Source organism: Schistocerca serialis, chromosome 2 (genome assembly GCF_023864345.2).
Source record: "Schistocerca serialis cubense isolate TAMUIC-IGC-003099 chromosome 2, iqSchSeri2.2, whole genome shotgun sequence".
Classification (NCBI taxonomy): Eukaryota; Metazoa; Arthropoda; class Insecta; order Orthoptera; family Acrididae; genus Schistocerca; species Schistocerca serialis.
In genome coordinates, this window is record NC_064639.1 from 90,759,028 (window position 1) to 90,775,754 (window position 16,727).

A 16,727-nucleotide genomic window follows, 5' to 3' on the forward strand; every position below is an offset into this window, starting at 1 on the left:
CTCACTTCACATATTGTGGTAATATTTTCTTAAGATATACTTGAAATTTAATACAATACAGCTGTGACCATCTATTTACATATTCTGCAAACCACTTTCACACATCCTGTTACATAAATATTTAAGTTTGAATTGTTCGTGTGTCTGTGTAAACTCATTAGAATTTTTTTCCACCTAGAATGAAGATGAGAAGTTACATCAGTTGCGTATTGAGAAACTATCAAGTATTCTTAGTGGTGAAGTATCCATAGATCTCCACTTGCAGTTTCTCATTCGTAGCAACCATTCTGATATGCTTATACTCAAAAACACAAAAGATGCTATCAGAGTATCTATATGTCATACTGCCACAGTTATTGCCAATGCTTACATGCACAGTGGCACGACGAGTGATCAGTTCCTTCGGTAAGTTATAGAATTGTAAACATTATTTACATATTAGTTTCCAAAACATTTTCAGAGTCCCTGTGTGTGTGTGTGTGTGTGTGTGTGTGTGTGTGTGTGTGTGTACACAAGACATGTATTAATAGAGATATAGTGCTGGTAGGTCACCATCAGTTCAGGAGTAGTGTGTCTGTATAGTGATATACATTTTATAGTGTTATCTACCCACTTTCAGCTTAATCATCATCTCAGTTTAGTTGTCTTATCATTTTGTTGTTATACAATATTTTTTTTTTAAAAAATGGGGCTGCTTGGTCTCATAAATAAAAATGTCAAAGATCTGTACTTCTTGGTCTCATCTTTCGTCAGAGCAATGATTTGCAAGAGCCCGCCTTCCCAAGTATGTTGGGTGGTTCTGACAATGTCTGTTTAAGTATGCTGTGGCAGATCTGGGTTTTTTTTTTTTTTTTTTTTTTTTTTTTTTTTTTTTTTTTTTTTTTTCCCATGGTAAAATGTTAATGTAATGGTGTATTTTACCTGATCCGTTTGTATGTTATTGGTGAATGAAGAAACTAAGGGGATGAGCATCCACAGAAAATGTGGAGGGCACATGACATGCTCAAAGACTATAAACTGATGACTAGTACATGCGCTTTTTACTGTGTACAGAGAATGGTAATGTGCATACTGTGATAACCTGCCAGCTGGTAATGGGCACCACAGGAAGCAGTGCAGCTCATTGGACTAAAGCCTAGAACAGTAGTGTCAGCAAGGGCACTTTTTGTGGTACTGCATCTTCTTGGTGTCATCAATAGGAGGATGGTTTTTGGTAAAAACTCAGAAGAGCTGATGTACTATTTTGTGTGCCAAATTTGGAACTTTCTAATATTTTTAGCAGATTTTTCATAGTTAAGTTGCTTTATAAGAAATTGCCATCACCACACCTTCTATGTGTGTTTCTTCTTTTGAATGAATAGTGTGTTGACAGACTGATCGGTAGTCAAGAGGTAGACTGTTCAAAGAAAAAGGTCAGTTACAGCTAATGATTGGAGATTGGCTACAATTACTGAAGTGTTCAGGTAGCGGTATCAGCTGTATATAGTGTACAACAAAATTAATTTTGCTGTGTCGAATATCTTGCCAACTCTTAGAATTACAACCCCTATTTTTTTAAATAAAAGTTAGTTATTGGCCTTTCTCACAGCAGTTGTTTCCACAATTACTTCATGTTATTACTACTAAACGTGCTGTTCTCTGTTGCTCTTGTTGGGTAATTACAACCAGACACTGACACTGACACTGATACACCACCTCACATTGTCACATTTCATAGTGGGTACAGGATCTTGGAAGGAGGAGTAGAGGGGGCTTTAAGAAAGATGAAGAATCATAAAGCTAGTGGAATTGATGGAATACCAGCAGAATTGTTTAAGAGCCTTGAGAATAGTGGTGTGGAAGAACTAACGTCCATATGTGTAAGATGTATGAGAAAGGTAAATGACCAGGTGACTTCCACTAGGCAGTAATGATCCTGATTGAGAAAAAAGCAGTGCCAATAAATGTGAGGATTTTAGAACCACGAGTTCAATTTCTCGTGCAGCAAAAATTCCACTAAGGGTGATACATAGAGACTTCACAGTAGAGTGGAAAAAACGTATGCACAAGAGCAGTGTGGATTTAGAAGAGGGGAAGGTACAAGGTATGTAGTTGGACTGCTGAGAATTATAGGCGAGAGATACATTGAAAGAGAAATAGGAGTTTATACTGTTTTCATTGACTTGGAGAAAGCCTGTGATAGAGCACAGTAGAATAAACAATGGTGTTGACTGGAGGGATAGAAGGCTGATTAAGAACCTACACCTAAAACCAAAAATAAGAGTGCAGATTTGGAATGGAGACGACTGTGGAAAGCACAGTTGGAAGGGGAGTGAGGCAATACTCCTTAACATATGTCTGTAAAAATTTAGAAATGTTTGAAATAAAAAGAGGGGTGTGGGTAGGTGGCAGAAGGATAGAATGTATCAGCCTTGCAGATATGAGGTTATTGGCAGAGAGTGAAAAGCTATGGTTGGAATGTGAAATGAGTTAAATAAGACCTGTGGGGAACTTGGAATGAGAATAATAAGAAAAGACAAAATGCATGGTGATAATTACAAGGAAAATAAAAACAACTAAAAATTAGAGCAGGAAGATATAGAAAGAGTTAGTGATTTCAGATACCTGGGAAGCATAATTACAGACAACACGATATGTAATAAGGAGGTGAAAACACGTATAGCAGTTGCCAAGGAGACATGGAGACATTTAACAAGAAGAGGAGACTTCTATGTAGGTGTGTGGACAGGGACTTAAGGAAGAAACTGGTGAAGCACTTTATTTGGAGCTGAGATGTGGACACTGAGGATGGGGGAAGAAAGAAGAATAGAAGCATTTGAAATTTGGATTTGGAGGGGAATGGAAGGCAGAAAATGGGCAGACTAAGTGAGAAATAAGATGTTGGGAAGAGAGAGGAAACACATTTGACTTGGAAATTGGGTGAGAAGAGATTGTTTACTGATGGATGCAGTGGAAGGAATGGTGAATGGGGGGTGGGGGGAAGAGGAGGAGGAGGAGATGGTATAAGGATAGGGAACAATTATGAGAAAACAAACAGCGTAGCAGATAACAGGATTGCATGGAGAGCACACTTTCTTAGTGGCAAGGCATGGTCAATTAAGATTGAGTTGTCAAGTGAGCAGTGTCAGTAGGCATCGAAGCAAAGGAAATGATTGGGTCAGTCAGGCGAATTGCACTTCCTCTTGATTTGCTGTCTCTCTTCAGTGTGAGATGTTTGCTGTATTATGGTGTGACAGCAGATGTCTAGGCCTATTTGGAGTGTGTGTGTCAATTGCAGAAAACTCAAGACAACTCTACATTCTGCTGATAACTTTCACCACCAATGCCTCTCTTCCCCATGTTTGATGTAGCATTTTCCTGTGGAACAGTTGTGCTAAATGTCAGGGTGGTTTGAGGTAAATGGTGAACACCAAATGGCCTGTTACATACTTGTCGCCCTCCCCTCTCCCCACCCCCACAGTACCAACTGAATAGCAACTCCTACTGCATAAAAATCAAACAATGGAAAATCCAGGATGGAATGTAACAATATCAGAGAAGGAAAGTTGCTACTCACCATATAGCGGAGATGCTGAGTCGCGATAGGCATAATAAAACACACACACACACACACACACACACACACACACACACACACACACACACACACACACTTGCAACACATCTGCAGTCTCAGAGAGCTGAGACCACACTGCGAACAGCAGCACCAGTGCATGATGGGAGTGGCGACTCAGTGGGGGTAAGGAGGAGGCTGGGGTTGGGAGGGGGAGAGATAGTATGGTGGGAGTGGAGGACAGTCAAGTGTTGCAGTTTGGATGGAGGGCAGGAGAGCAGGTGCAGAGGGGGGGGGGGGGTGGCAAGTACTGGAAATTGGCGGTGAAATGATGGCTGTGTAGTGCAGGAATGGGAACAGGAAGGGGGATGGATGGGTGAGGACAGTGACTAACCTGCATCCAGTCGCCACTCCCATCATGCACCAGTGCTGCTGTTCGCAGTGGGGTCTCAGCTCTCTGGGCATGCACATGTGTGTGCAAGTTGCGTTTCTGTGTGTGTGTGTGTGTGTGTGTGTGTGTGTGTGTGTGTGTGTGTGTGTGTGTACTGCTGACATAGGCCTTAATGGCCAAAAGCTTTAATTGCGTGAATCTTTTTATTGTGCCTGTCGTGAATCATCATCTCCGCTATATGGTGAGTAGCAACTTTCCTTCTCTGGTATTGATACTGCATAAAAAAGTTTATATGCAGCTGGAACTGCTGTTGAATCAAATTGGTGACACTTGGGATACCATATCCCAGGAAGAACATGCTGAACAAAATAACAAAAATGGAAATGTGCTTCAACAATGATACTTTAAACTTGCTGTTGTTGCTGCTGCTGGCGTCATCATCTTCAGTTCAAAGACTGGTTTAATGGAGCTCTCCATGCTACTCTAACCTGTGCAAGTCTCATCGCCTTCAGGACCACCTCCATGGCGCAGCGGTAGCATTACCGCCTACCATGCAAGGGGGACCAGGTTCGATTGCCAGCAGGGGACTGGGTGTTGTGTGCCTTTCATCATAATTTTCATCATCATTGACACGAAAGTCGCCAAAGTGGCGTCAAATAAAAAGTCTCGCAATACAGCAGCCGAATCCCGAAGGGGATATCCCAGCCAATAAATGCCATATGATGATTTAATTTCATTTTTCATTATCTCCAAATAACTGTACTGCAACTTACATCCTTCTGAATCATCTTACTGTATTCATCTCTTGGGTCTTAAACCCCAGTTGCCTCCAGTCTAAATTGATGGTCCCTTGATGTCTCAGAATGTGTCCTATCAGCTGATCCCTTCTTTTAGTCAGGTTGTGCCACATATTCATTTTCTCCCCAATTCTGTTACCACCTCATTAGTTACATGGTCTACCCATTTAATCTTCAGCATTATTATGTAGTACCACATTTCAGAACTTCTATTCTCTTCTTATCTAAATTGTTTATCATCGCCGTTTCACTCCATACAAATACTCTGAGAAAAGATTTTGTAACGCTTAATTCTACATTTGATGATAATGAATTTCTCTTTTCTTTCCATTTCCAGTATACATTTTATATCCTCTCTACTTTGACCATCATCAGTTATTTTGCTGCCCAAGAACAAAACTTGTCTAGGCTTTAAGTATCTCATTTCCCAGTCTAATTCCCTCAGCATCACCTGATTTAACTAGACTACATTCCACTACTGTTGATTTGCTTTTGTTGATGTTCACCTTACACCCATCCTCCTTTCAAGATGCTGTCCATTCCATTCTACAATTCTTCAGAGTCCTTTGCTGTCTCTGGTAGAATTACAGTGTCATCGGTAAGCCTCTAAAGTTTTTGTTTCTTCTCCCTGATCTTTAATTATCGTTCTAAATTTTTCTTTGGTTTCCTTTACTGCTTGCTCAGTGTACAGATTGAATAACTTTGGATAAGTTACAGCCATGTCTCACTCCCTTCACCAGCAGTGCTTCCTTTTTGTGCTCCTCAACTCTTATAATTGCCGTCTGGTTTCTGCACAAGTTGTAAATAGCCTTCCATTCGCTGTGTTTTATCTCTGCTACCTTCAGAATTTCAAAGAGAGTGTTAGTCAACATTGTCAAAAGCTTTCTCCAAGTCTCCAAATGCTATAAACATAGGTTTGCCTTTCCTTGACCTACCTTCTAAGATAAGTTTTAGGTTCAGTACTGCCTCGTGTGTTACTAAATTTCTGTGGTATCCAAACTGATCTTCCTCGAGGTCCACTTCTACCAAATATTCCATTCTTCTGTAAACAGTTCGTGTTAGTAAATTCTTCATTTGTGTAGCCATATTGTTAATTGCAAAGATAGAATGAAAATACGCTCAAGAATTTGTATTAGTATTTTGCAGCCATGTATTATCAAATTGATAGTTTAGTAATTCTCACACCTGTCAGCACCTACTTTCTTTGGAGTTTTAATTATTAAATTATTCTTGTAGTCTGAGGGTATTTGCCTGTCTCATTCATCTTGCACACCAGATGGAAGAGTTTTGTCATGGCTGGATCTCCCAAGTCTATCAGTAGTTCTGATCGAACATAGTCTACCTCTGTGGCCTTATTTTGACATAGGCATTTCTGTGCTCTGACAAATTCTTTTCTGACTCATATCTCCCATATCATCTTCATCTACCTCCTCTTTCATGTCTATAATATTGCCTTTATGTTCGTCTCCCTTGTATAGAACCTTTATATATTCCTTCCATCTTTAAGCTTTCCCTTCTTCGCTTATGACATGTGAGCTCGTGATATTCATACAGCTGCTTCTCTGTCCACCAAAGGCCTTTTTATTTTCCTGTAGGCAGTATCTATTTTTTCCCTTAATGAACTGTGCTTTTTAAATCCTTACATTTGTCCTTTAGCTATTTGTGCTTAACCATTTTGCATTTCCTGTCACTCACTTTTTGGATGTTTGTATTCTCTTTCATCTGCTTCATTGGCAGCATTTTTTTATATTTTCTCCTTCCATCAATTAATTTAAACATCTCTTGTGTTATCCAAATATTTCTGCTAGACCTTGTCATTCTACTTATTTGATCCTCTGCTGCCTTCACTATTTCATCTCTCAGAGAAGCTCCTCTTTCGTTTTCTACTATATTCCTTTCCCCAGTTCCTGTCTTGCCTAATGCTTCCTCTGAAACTATGAAAAACATCTGGTTCTTTCAACATATCCAGGTCCCATCTACTTAATTTGCTATCTTTTTACAGTTTCTTTAGTTTTAATCTACAGTTCAAAACCAATCAATTGTAGTCTGTCCACATATGCCCCCGGAAATGTCTTGCTACATAAAATCTGGTTCCGAAATCTCTCTTACCATTGTGTAATCAATCTGAAACCTTCCAGTGTCTCAGTATGTGTACAATCTTCTTTCGTGATTCTTAAACCAAGTTGAAACACTCCCTATTAATGTGACTTGGATTGCCATGAACCAAAACAGGAATCTAACTTTAATTTTGATATGACCGTGGCCTAATAAATAAATCTGATTGTATTTAGCTGCTTTGTGAGTTGTTTCTGGTCAGGGTGTGGATGCTAAACAATGTTCGCACAGTAATTAAGGATTTTGCAATAATCAACATAAAGATGTTGTACGCTGTTAGAGTGATATATTTGCTTCGACACAATATGAGGCAGACACTACTTTCATCTCGTGCTTTTAATTATGGTTAATCTCATCACAGATATGAATTCTTGGTATTACATCAGTTGCTATAGTAATGGTGAATACATACAATCCTCACTCCAGTCAAATACAGGGTGTTTATGCTAGAATATCGGGGTTTTAATATAATAAATATTATTATGCGTTAAAACCCTGATATTCATTTGTAAACACCCTTTATTTAGCTGGCGTCGGTGATTTGAACAAAAATGTACAGCACACTTTAAACCTTTATAAACACTCATAAGAAATATAACTTGTCATGAATTTGTGATGTTTTGCTGAGGGTCAACCCATGGTGGTAGGGCTCACTCATCCATTACAACGCAATGCATAGCTCTCGACTCCGTCTGGACTCAATGGACTCAAGACTCAAACTCTTCTGACACTTCACTTACTTAACACTAGTGGCACTTAACAATAGATTTTGCTTGCTTTAAACCTGTGCAAGGAAAAAAAAAAGATGTTATCATAGGGTGAGGAATCACAAACCCCTTACAGAGTGTTAGCAATGATTAAATTATGCTATGTACAAAATTCTACCAGGCGCTTCCTCTTTCCTTCCTTTCCCCCAAGTCCGTGATCACCTACAAATTTTTCTTCTCTTCCTTTTCCTACTATTTGAATTCCAGTTCCCTATCACAATTAAATTTTTGTCTCCTTTAACTATCTGAATTTTTTTTGATCTTATCATACATTTCTTCAGTCTCTTCATCTGTGGAGCTAGTTGGCATAAGCTGGTACTACTGTGGTAAGTGTGGGCTTTGCATCTACCTTGGCTACGATATGCTTTCACTATACCATTCATAGTATTGTCCATGCAGAATGCTGTGGCTGGTATATGCACAAAAGACAGTGCACGCATAGGGAGAGCGGTAGTGGTGGGGGTTACAGGCAAGCATTGATAAGGAAATGCCGAGTGCTGGAAGGGAAGTGCCATTATAAACTGAAGCCTATGCTCACATCTTTTGTAAATACTAAGTGGCCCCCTCTGTGCGCACACTTTCGTGGTGACCATTCAAAAAGATCTGCTGTCACATCTGCTTGGGTTAGTATCTAAAAAGAAGTCCTCTGAATATGCAGCAATTTATTTTTGCTGGCTTCTTAACCATTTGTAACTTTCAGAGAACTGTCTTGAGAGACAAATTTTGAGTGAAACCTACACATCTCCGGTTGCCATGTTAAAATTTCTTTCTTTTCCCAAAACGCAGCAGAGTTACACAGTCTCACCTCACTGTTTTGTGCAGACACAGTTGTAAGAGAATTCTGAAACAGTGGTGTATTAAGTTTATTAAGTGATGAACTGAGGAAAAGTGAGGTCAATATCTTATGAAAAAGCAAGTTGTGCAAGTTGGCAGTACAAAAAAGTGTAATGTCTTCACTGATCTTCCAAAACTGAAGCATTTCTCATTTCATCAGCTATCGATGGCCCTTAAAGACTGCATTCATTCATCAAAAAATCCTGTAGTTACTGGAATAACTCGGTAGATAATGAGGTTTTACGTCATAATGACATGGCAAAATACTCTCCTCTTTGCACACTATCATTTGCCAAAGTCTCATTTCGATATCTGAAACCGTTTATGAAATATGAGGAATATTGTGGATATCTCACTATGGCTTTATTGCTGGCACGCTGCAATTGCAAATGAGTGTGCTCTGTCAGACAAATTTTCTTGGGATTGCCTAAGCCTAAAGAAAAATTCAGTGTGTTAGCTAAATTTCATATGCAACAACATAGTATGTAATATGCACGAAACCCAAAATCACAGTGACCTGTATTTTTCATTGCAAACTTTTTCGAACATTGCATAGTCTCTTGAATCCATGTAAATATCACAATCGTCGTGAATCTCTCATATAAAGCTATAAGTAAAACAAAAATGAAGTTGAAACTTCCTGGCAGATTAAAATTGTGTGCTGGACTGAGACTTGAACTCGGGACCTTTGCTCGTCGCGGGCAAGTGCTCTACCAACTGAGCTACCCAAGCACGGCTCACGCCCTGTCCTCAAAGCTTTACTTCTGCCAGTACGTCGTCTCCTACCTTCCAAACTTTACAGAAGCTCTCTTGCGAAACTTGCGGAACTAGCACTCCTGAAAGAAAGGATATTGCGAAGACATGGCTTAGCCACTCTGCAGAGTGAAAATCTCATTCTGGAAACATCCCCCAGGCTGTGGCTAAGCCATGTCTCCGCAGTATCCTTTCTTTCAGCAAGTTTCGCAGGACAGCTTCTGTAATGTTTGGAAGGTAGGACATGAGGTACTGGCAGAAGTAAAGCTGTGAGGACGGGACGCGAGTCGTGCTTGGGTAGCTCAGATGGTAGAGCACTTGCCCACGAAAGGCAAAGGTCCCGAGTTAGAGTCTCAGTTTGGAACAAAGTTTTAATCTGCCAGGAAGTTTCATATCAGTGCACACTCCGCTGCAGAGTGTAAATCTCATCCTAAAAATGAAGTTTTTTACTGAATAGTTTCTGTAAAATCGTTTGAGAAAGACATCAGGGTATGTGTTTTGATTCTGTCATTGCTGACCAGCCAAAAGGTGGAAAATATTTGTTGGCCTCTCCTTCTGAACCAGAAAATGAACTCCCCCATCACTTTGAATGAAAACTGGTCACTGCGTAGTGGCCACTGTGTCCTGCGTGGACTCTCACCCCCAATCCTGTTTTCTTATTCATTATTAAACCTACTCTTGCATTACCCCAATTTGATTTTTATTTATAATCCTGTATTCACCTGACCAGATGTCCTGTTCCTACTGCCACCGAACTTCACTAATTCCCATTACAACTGATTTCAACCTCTCCATTTCCCTTTTTAAATTTTCTAACTTAACTACCCGACTAAGAAATCTTAACATTCCACACTCCAGTTCATAGAATGCCAATTTCGTTTGTCCTGATAATGACGTCCATCTGAGTAATCCCCACCAGAGATCTGAATGGGGGACTATTTTCCTCTGGAATATTTTACACAAGTCGATGCTATCATTATTTAACCATACAGTCCAGTTGCATGCCTTCAAGAAAAGTTACAGCTGTAATTTTCGCGTGCTTTCAGCCGTTCATAGTACATGGTTGGTGTTGCAAAGTGAGATCAATCATCCAGGCTGTTGCCCCTGCAACTACTGATTAGGTTGCTGCCCCTCTTCAGGAACCACATATTTGTCTGGCATCTCAATAGATACCCCTCCGATGTGGTTTACCTGTGGTACAGCTATTGTATCGTTGAGGCACACAGGCCACCCAACTAATGGCAAGGTCCATGTTCATGGGGAGGACTTTCAACATATTGAGACCATTATCTTACTTGTTGAAATGAGTCACAGTTGTTGATAATGATCAGAATTACTTTTTTCCTTTGATATTACATTAATTTTGTGATGTGTTTATTGTATCTTTTATGTACTTGGCCAGTTTCAATGGATATATTATTCAATTTCAGAGACAATTTAGAATGGTTAGCAAGAGCAACAAATTGGGCCAAAATGACGGCTACGGCATCTCTCGGTGTTATACACAGAGGCCACGAGCAAGAGGCTCTTGCACTGATGCAGAGCTACCTGCCCCGTGAAGTTGGACCGAGCTCGGGCTATTCAGAAGGTGGAGGGCTCTATGCATTAGGACTCATACATGCAAACCATGGAGCTCGCATTATTGATTATCTGCTGGGACAGTTAAAAGATGCAGAAAATGAGGTAAGTTAATAAGAGGAGTTACAGTTAAAAATAGTGTGAGGACATAAGAGTACTTTCTCTAATTAGGGGAATCAAAAACCAAATGCAGAGTATGGACAGCTGCCCAGAAAGTATTGAGGAAATGTCAGTAGCTGTTTTATTAAGATTTAGTATTGGATCATTCTCTTGGCTTATGCTTTCATGCACAATGCATTTTATCCAGTGCACGGGGTCTATAGCTGGATTTCAGCGCCAAGATGTAAACGTTTTCTCACGACGAGATAAGAGACTGACGTGATGTTTTCTTTCCAATGTCAACAGTTTATCTCAAACTGAGAACCAGCCTAGTATTGTGACATATAAATGAATCCATCTTATCGGTTGACTCCTGCGCAATAATTCCAGTGAAGTGACATGCAGCTAAAACAAGCATTTGCAAAGCAGACACTGTCTTCCAACTGTAGAGTTCTGCGTGGTGATAAGGATTAACTCGCAGTGCTTAGAGGCCTGAGACTTAGGTCGACATCTTATTCAATAAAAAAACTCTTTTTTTTTTTTTTTTTTTTTTTTTTTTTTTTTTTTTTTTTTTTTTTTTTTTTTTTTTTTTTAAAGAATGGAAGTTTGAAAAGATTTGAACTATTGAATGAGGCAGTGACATGGTAAAGACACAGTATTTCCAGTTTGAAACCCTCTCTGGCCATCAAATTTAAATTTCCCATGGTTTCCCTAAATTGCTTTAGGCAAATGTGCCACAGTGTTTCTTTCAAAATGTTGTAGACTGGTTCCTAATCTGTGTTTGTAATGTTTTCAATGTTAATGGGACATCAAACCCTAATCTTCCTTTATTTCTTCATAACAAAACATAACCACATATGGTGCCACTGACAGTTTGTAAACTTTTAACATTCTGCGTGAAGTCTCATACTGCTCTATCAGTGGCTGTTGGTCTTTTCACTCTTACAGTTTTAAACCAGATCCTGGTTGTTTCTATGCCATATTGTTGATTACCTGTCGGGATGTTTCTGGAAAGCTTGTAGACTGTAGGTAACCAGCTAAAAGGGGGTGGGAATTTTGTAAGTCTTGGACAGAGCTCAGCCAGTAAAACAAGAATGATTCCGATGAATCAGCACAGTGGACAATGTCCACTCTACTGGAAACTATCAAACAAATGAATATAAATGAATCAACTTTGAAGACATATTTAAGTCAGCCACACAGTCATTGTACAGGCTCTCACGGAATGAGAGGTAGAACAAACTTAAGATGATCCACAAGATTTATAGGAAATCAGCATCATTTGTCACCATTGGAAAACACACTGAAGAAATTTTCAGTGTTAGAGCTGTGAAACAAGAGGACCCAATGTCACCAAAACTATTAACGGGTGTTTTGAAGATGGCAATGTCAAAGATCACTTTCAAGGGAACCTCCCCATCGCACCCCCCTCTGATGTAGTTATAAGTTGGCACAGTGGATAGGCCTTGAAAAACTGAACACAGATCAATTGAGAAAACAAGAAGAAGTTGTGTGGAACTATGAAAAAAAATTAGTAAAACATACAAGCTGAGTAGCCCATGCCAAAGATAGGCAACATCAAGGAAAGAGTAAGCGTAGGAGCGCCGTGGTTAGCGTGAGTAGCTGCGGAACGAGAGGTCCTTGGTTCAAGTCTTCCCTCGACTGAAAATTTTACTTTCTTTATTTTCGCAAAGTTATGGTCTGTCCGTTCGTTCATTGACGTCGCTGTTCACTGTAATAAGTTTAGTGTCTGTGTTTTGCGACCGCACCGCAAAACCGTGCGATTAGTAGACGAAAGGACGCGCCTCTCCAATGGGAACCGAAAACATTTGATCGCAAGGTCATAGATCAACTGATTCCTCCTCAGGAAAACTCATCTGATATATTCTATACGACACTGGTGACGGCATGTGTGTCACATGACAGGAATATGTTGTCGACCCACCTAACTTGTACACTTAGTGAATGGGTAAAAAGATTCTTCTACCTTGTGCGATTTAGGTTTTCTTGTAGATGTGATAATCTCTCCCAAAAAAAGTGATGAAAACATAAGAGTTTGTCACATAAACTGAAAATAAAAAATTAAACTTTTCACTCAAGGGAAGACTTGAACCTAGGACCTCTTGTTCTGTAGCTGCTCTCGCTAACCACGGGACCCCGGCGCTCCTTGACTCCCCTTGTCCTTGATGTTGCTTAGCTTCACATGGACTACTCAGTTTGTATATTTTACTAATTTTTTTCATAGTTCCACACAACTTCTTCCTGTTTTCTCGATTGATCTGTGTTCAGTTTTTCAAGGCCTATCCACTGTGCCAACTTATAACTGAATCTGAGGGGGGTGCGATGGGGAGGTTCCCTTGTTAGTAGAAAAGAGGAATGGAATGCAATTAGACACTTTCTCTTTGCAGATAATATTGTACTTCTAGCTAATGACATCGAGGGACTGCAGTTTCTGGTTTTGACATTGTTGAAATGTGTTAAGAATTTGGACTCGAGGTAAACATCTCGAAAATAAAAACAGTGTTCAGTATGTCAGAGGTGAATGAAAAAGTGATCAATGGCACAAAGGCTCCATTGTCATCTGAAGAGTTTGTGTGTCTTGGTCAGCTGTTGAATAATAATTGCAATATTAAGTTGTCAGATCACCGCTGAGAATCACAAGTAGCTCGAACTTCCGAGAAATTACTGCTTAACTTGAAGAGGCTACAGCTCACTATCTATTAAAATAGCTACTTACTAATAGTAATAATAATGCGTTCATTGGAGATCCAGAATGTCCCTGTAAAGTTTTTTTTCTGTATACATAAATGATCTTACGGACAGGGTCAGCAGCAGTTCACAGTTGTTTGCTGCTGATACTGCTGCATCTGAAGGTGGTGTTCAGTGACTGTAGGGTGATACAAGATGACTATATCATCTTGTATGAGGTGCTATCAAATTTCTAGTTGGTGTGATGGAAGGCAGCTTGCTCTAAATGTAGAAAAATGTAACTTAATGTAGGTAAGAAAAACAATCCTATGACATTTGAATACAGCATTATTAGTGTGCTGTTTGACACTGTCATGATGATAAAATATTTGAGCATAACATTACAGAGCAACATGAAATGCAACGAGATCGCAAGGACAGCAGTAGAGAATGTGAATGGTCGACTTAGAATTATTGGGAGAATTCTAGGTAACTGTAGCTCATCTGTAAATGTGTTTGTGGAACACTTGGGCATCACATTCTTGTCTACTGTTCAATTGTTGAGGATCCCCCAGCAGGTCAGATTAAAGAAAAACATCGAAGTAGTTCAAAGGCAAGCTGCTAGACATGTTACTGCTAACTTCGATCAACACAAAAGTATGAAGGATGTTCAATAAGTAACATAATGCATTTTTTCCGCAGCCAGTTTTGGTTGAAAAATGAGGAATTTGCTGTGGGACTGTGTGGAATATTCTTACTTCAGTCGCTATAGTTTCATGAAATTCAGAGAGGCTGTGCTATATGGAGCCCCCAAGATGGCGTCTGTAACAGTGGTGTGTTCTAAGCAGATAGCTGTCATTGCTTCTTTTGGCAGAAAACCAGAGGATTGCTGATATTCATATGCACTTGCACAATGTCATGGCAGGCCGGGTGGTGAACAAATTTACAGTGTGCCATTGCGAAAGATGTCTGTTATTAGTGCTGCAAGGTTGCACAAACCTACCTGATCTCCCACATGCTGGTCAGCTGCATGCAGGTGCGACTCCTGCAGTGTTGGAAAGTGTGGACACTCTCATTCAAGGTAATCAATGGATTACAAACAAACGCTTCGCTGCACAACTGGAAGTCCATGTTGGTAGTGCTGACACTCTCCACCAGTTGGGGGTACTGAAAGGTGTGTGCCCGCTGTGTTCCTCGCTGCCTAATAGAAGGCCATACAGAGCAATGAAGGACCACTTGTGCAGGATTGCGTGCACATTAAGAGGCTGATCGTGACAATGTTTTGTTTGTTGAACCTTCATCACAGGCAAAGAAACAATAGATCATCACATCAAACCAGAAATTAAACAGCAATCCATGGGATGGAGCCACACTGTCTCTCCTCCAAATAAAAAGTTAAAAGCTATACTCTCAACCAGCAAAATCATGGTGACTATCTTCTGGGACTCTGAAGGGGTTACTTTGTTTGATGTCTTCCCTCATGGTGCAACAATCAACTCTGTAGTGTACTGTGCTGCCATCAGACAATTGAAGAAACAACTTCCGCATGTTCATCACCATCAAAATGCAAAAGGACTACTTCTCCATGACAACGCAATGCTCCCCACAAATCTCCACACCCAAGAGGAGCTCACAAAACTTTATTGGAATGTTCATCCTCATCCACCTTACAGGACAAATCTCTCACCTTCTGACTTCCATTTGTTTGGCCCAATAAGGACGCACACCGTGGGAAGCAGTATGTGGATGATTGGGAGGTTATTGATGCAGCAAGATGTTGTCCCCGATGTAGCCCAGTAGAGAGGTACCGAGCGGGTACACAGGCACTCCCAGAAAGGTGGTATTAGGCCATCACATTGAATGGAGATTATGTTGCAAAAAAGGAGTTTGTAGCAAACCTTCTTTCAGAAGAAAAACGTGCTGTATTACTTACCTAATGCCCCTTGTATTACAGAGATGTCTTGTAAATACAAATGAGAAACCTGGAGGGAAGGTGGCTTTCTTTTTGTTAGTAACTATTGAGAAAATTTTGAGAACCTGCATATGAGGCTGACAACAGAATGATTCTAATGCCGCTAATGTACATCTTGCGTAAGGACCATGAGGATAAGAGATATTAGGGCTCATATGGAGGTATATAATCATTTTTTTTTCCTTGATTTGTTTGAAAATGGAGTGGGGGAAAAGGAAATGACTAGTAGTGGCTTGTGGAGTACATATGTAGATGAGGTTTTTATATTATTGTTATTATTATTATTAATTATTAATTATTATTATACCATTTCTACAACCTCAATTTTGAGTGCTATCATAATAATATTTTAGTTCAGTTAAACCCAATAAATTAACAAATAAGTCAGCGTAGGTGGTGGTGGTGGTGGTGGTGGTGGTGGTGGTGGTGGTTCTCTTCGACCCAAAGACTGAATTGTTGCACCTCTCCACACTTGTCTGTCCTATGCAGGTATCTTGTTCTTTGCATAATTATTGCAGCCTACATACATTTGAACCTATTCATTAGTCAAGGTTTGCTCTCCTGCTACAATTTTTGCTGCTCACACCTCTGTCCATTGCCATATTGATGATTATTTATGCCACATGGTGTTTCCTATTACCTGATCCTTTCTTTTAGTCACTGTACCCAACAGATTTCTTTTTTTCCAATTGGATTCAGCACTTCATTAGCTATCCGTTGTATCTTCAGCATTTTCATCGAGTGCTGCGTTCAGAAGCTTATATTTTCCTCATGTCTGTAGTATTTATCATTAATGTTTCACTTCCATATAAGGCTGCAGCTCTATTTGAATATTTTCAGAAGACGCATTGTATTTTCTTTTAGAAATGATAACTCGACATAAGTACAGTGTGTTTTAGTGTAATGAGAAACAACATAGAAGGGAAAGGGCCCTAACAGAAAGCTACACTCTGATGTTAAATGTTTTGAGAGATAGTTTTCACTAGTCTATATAAGTGTACAATAAATACAGATGACGATCCAGGTGGATTAATACTGTTGCCAAAACAATGACATAGATTTTGTGTGTTCTCCCAGTTGCTGTCAGGGGTTGCAAACATATGGTGTGGTTTACCTACAGTCTTAGCACCACGGTGAGTGAAATCGTTGCCAGAAATCATAATGAAACAATGTGGCCTGT

At 39.8% G+C, this 16,727-nt stretch overlaps 1 protein-coding gene across 2 annotated transcripts in view; it reads left to right on the plus strand.

Annotated features, from left to right (window-relative positions):
• Positions 1-16,727, plus strand: part of LOC126456773 (26S proteasome non-ATPase regulatory subunit 1) — a 369,189-nt gene that overhangs the window by 33,674 nt on the left and 318,788 nt on the right. For both annotated transcript variants that reach the window (XM_050092542.1, XM_050092543.1), the window contains exons 7-8: positions 179-405; positions 10,641-10,893. In XM_050092542.1, coding sequence (XP_049948499.1) covers positions 179-405; positions 10,641-10,893 — 480 coding nt within the window. The remainder of the gene's footprint in view (positions 1-178; positions 406-10,640; positions 10,894-16,727) is intronic.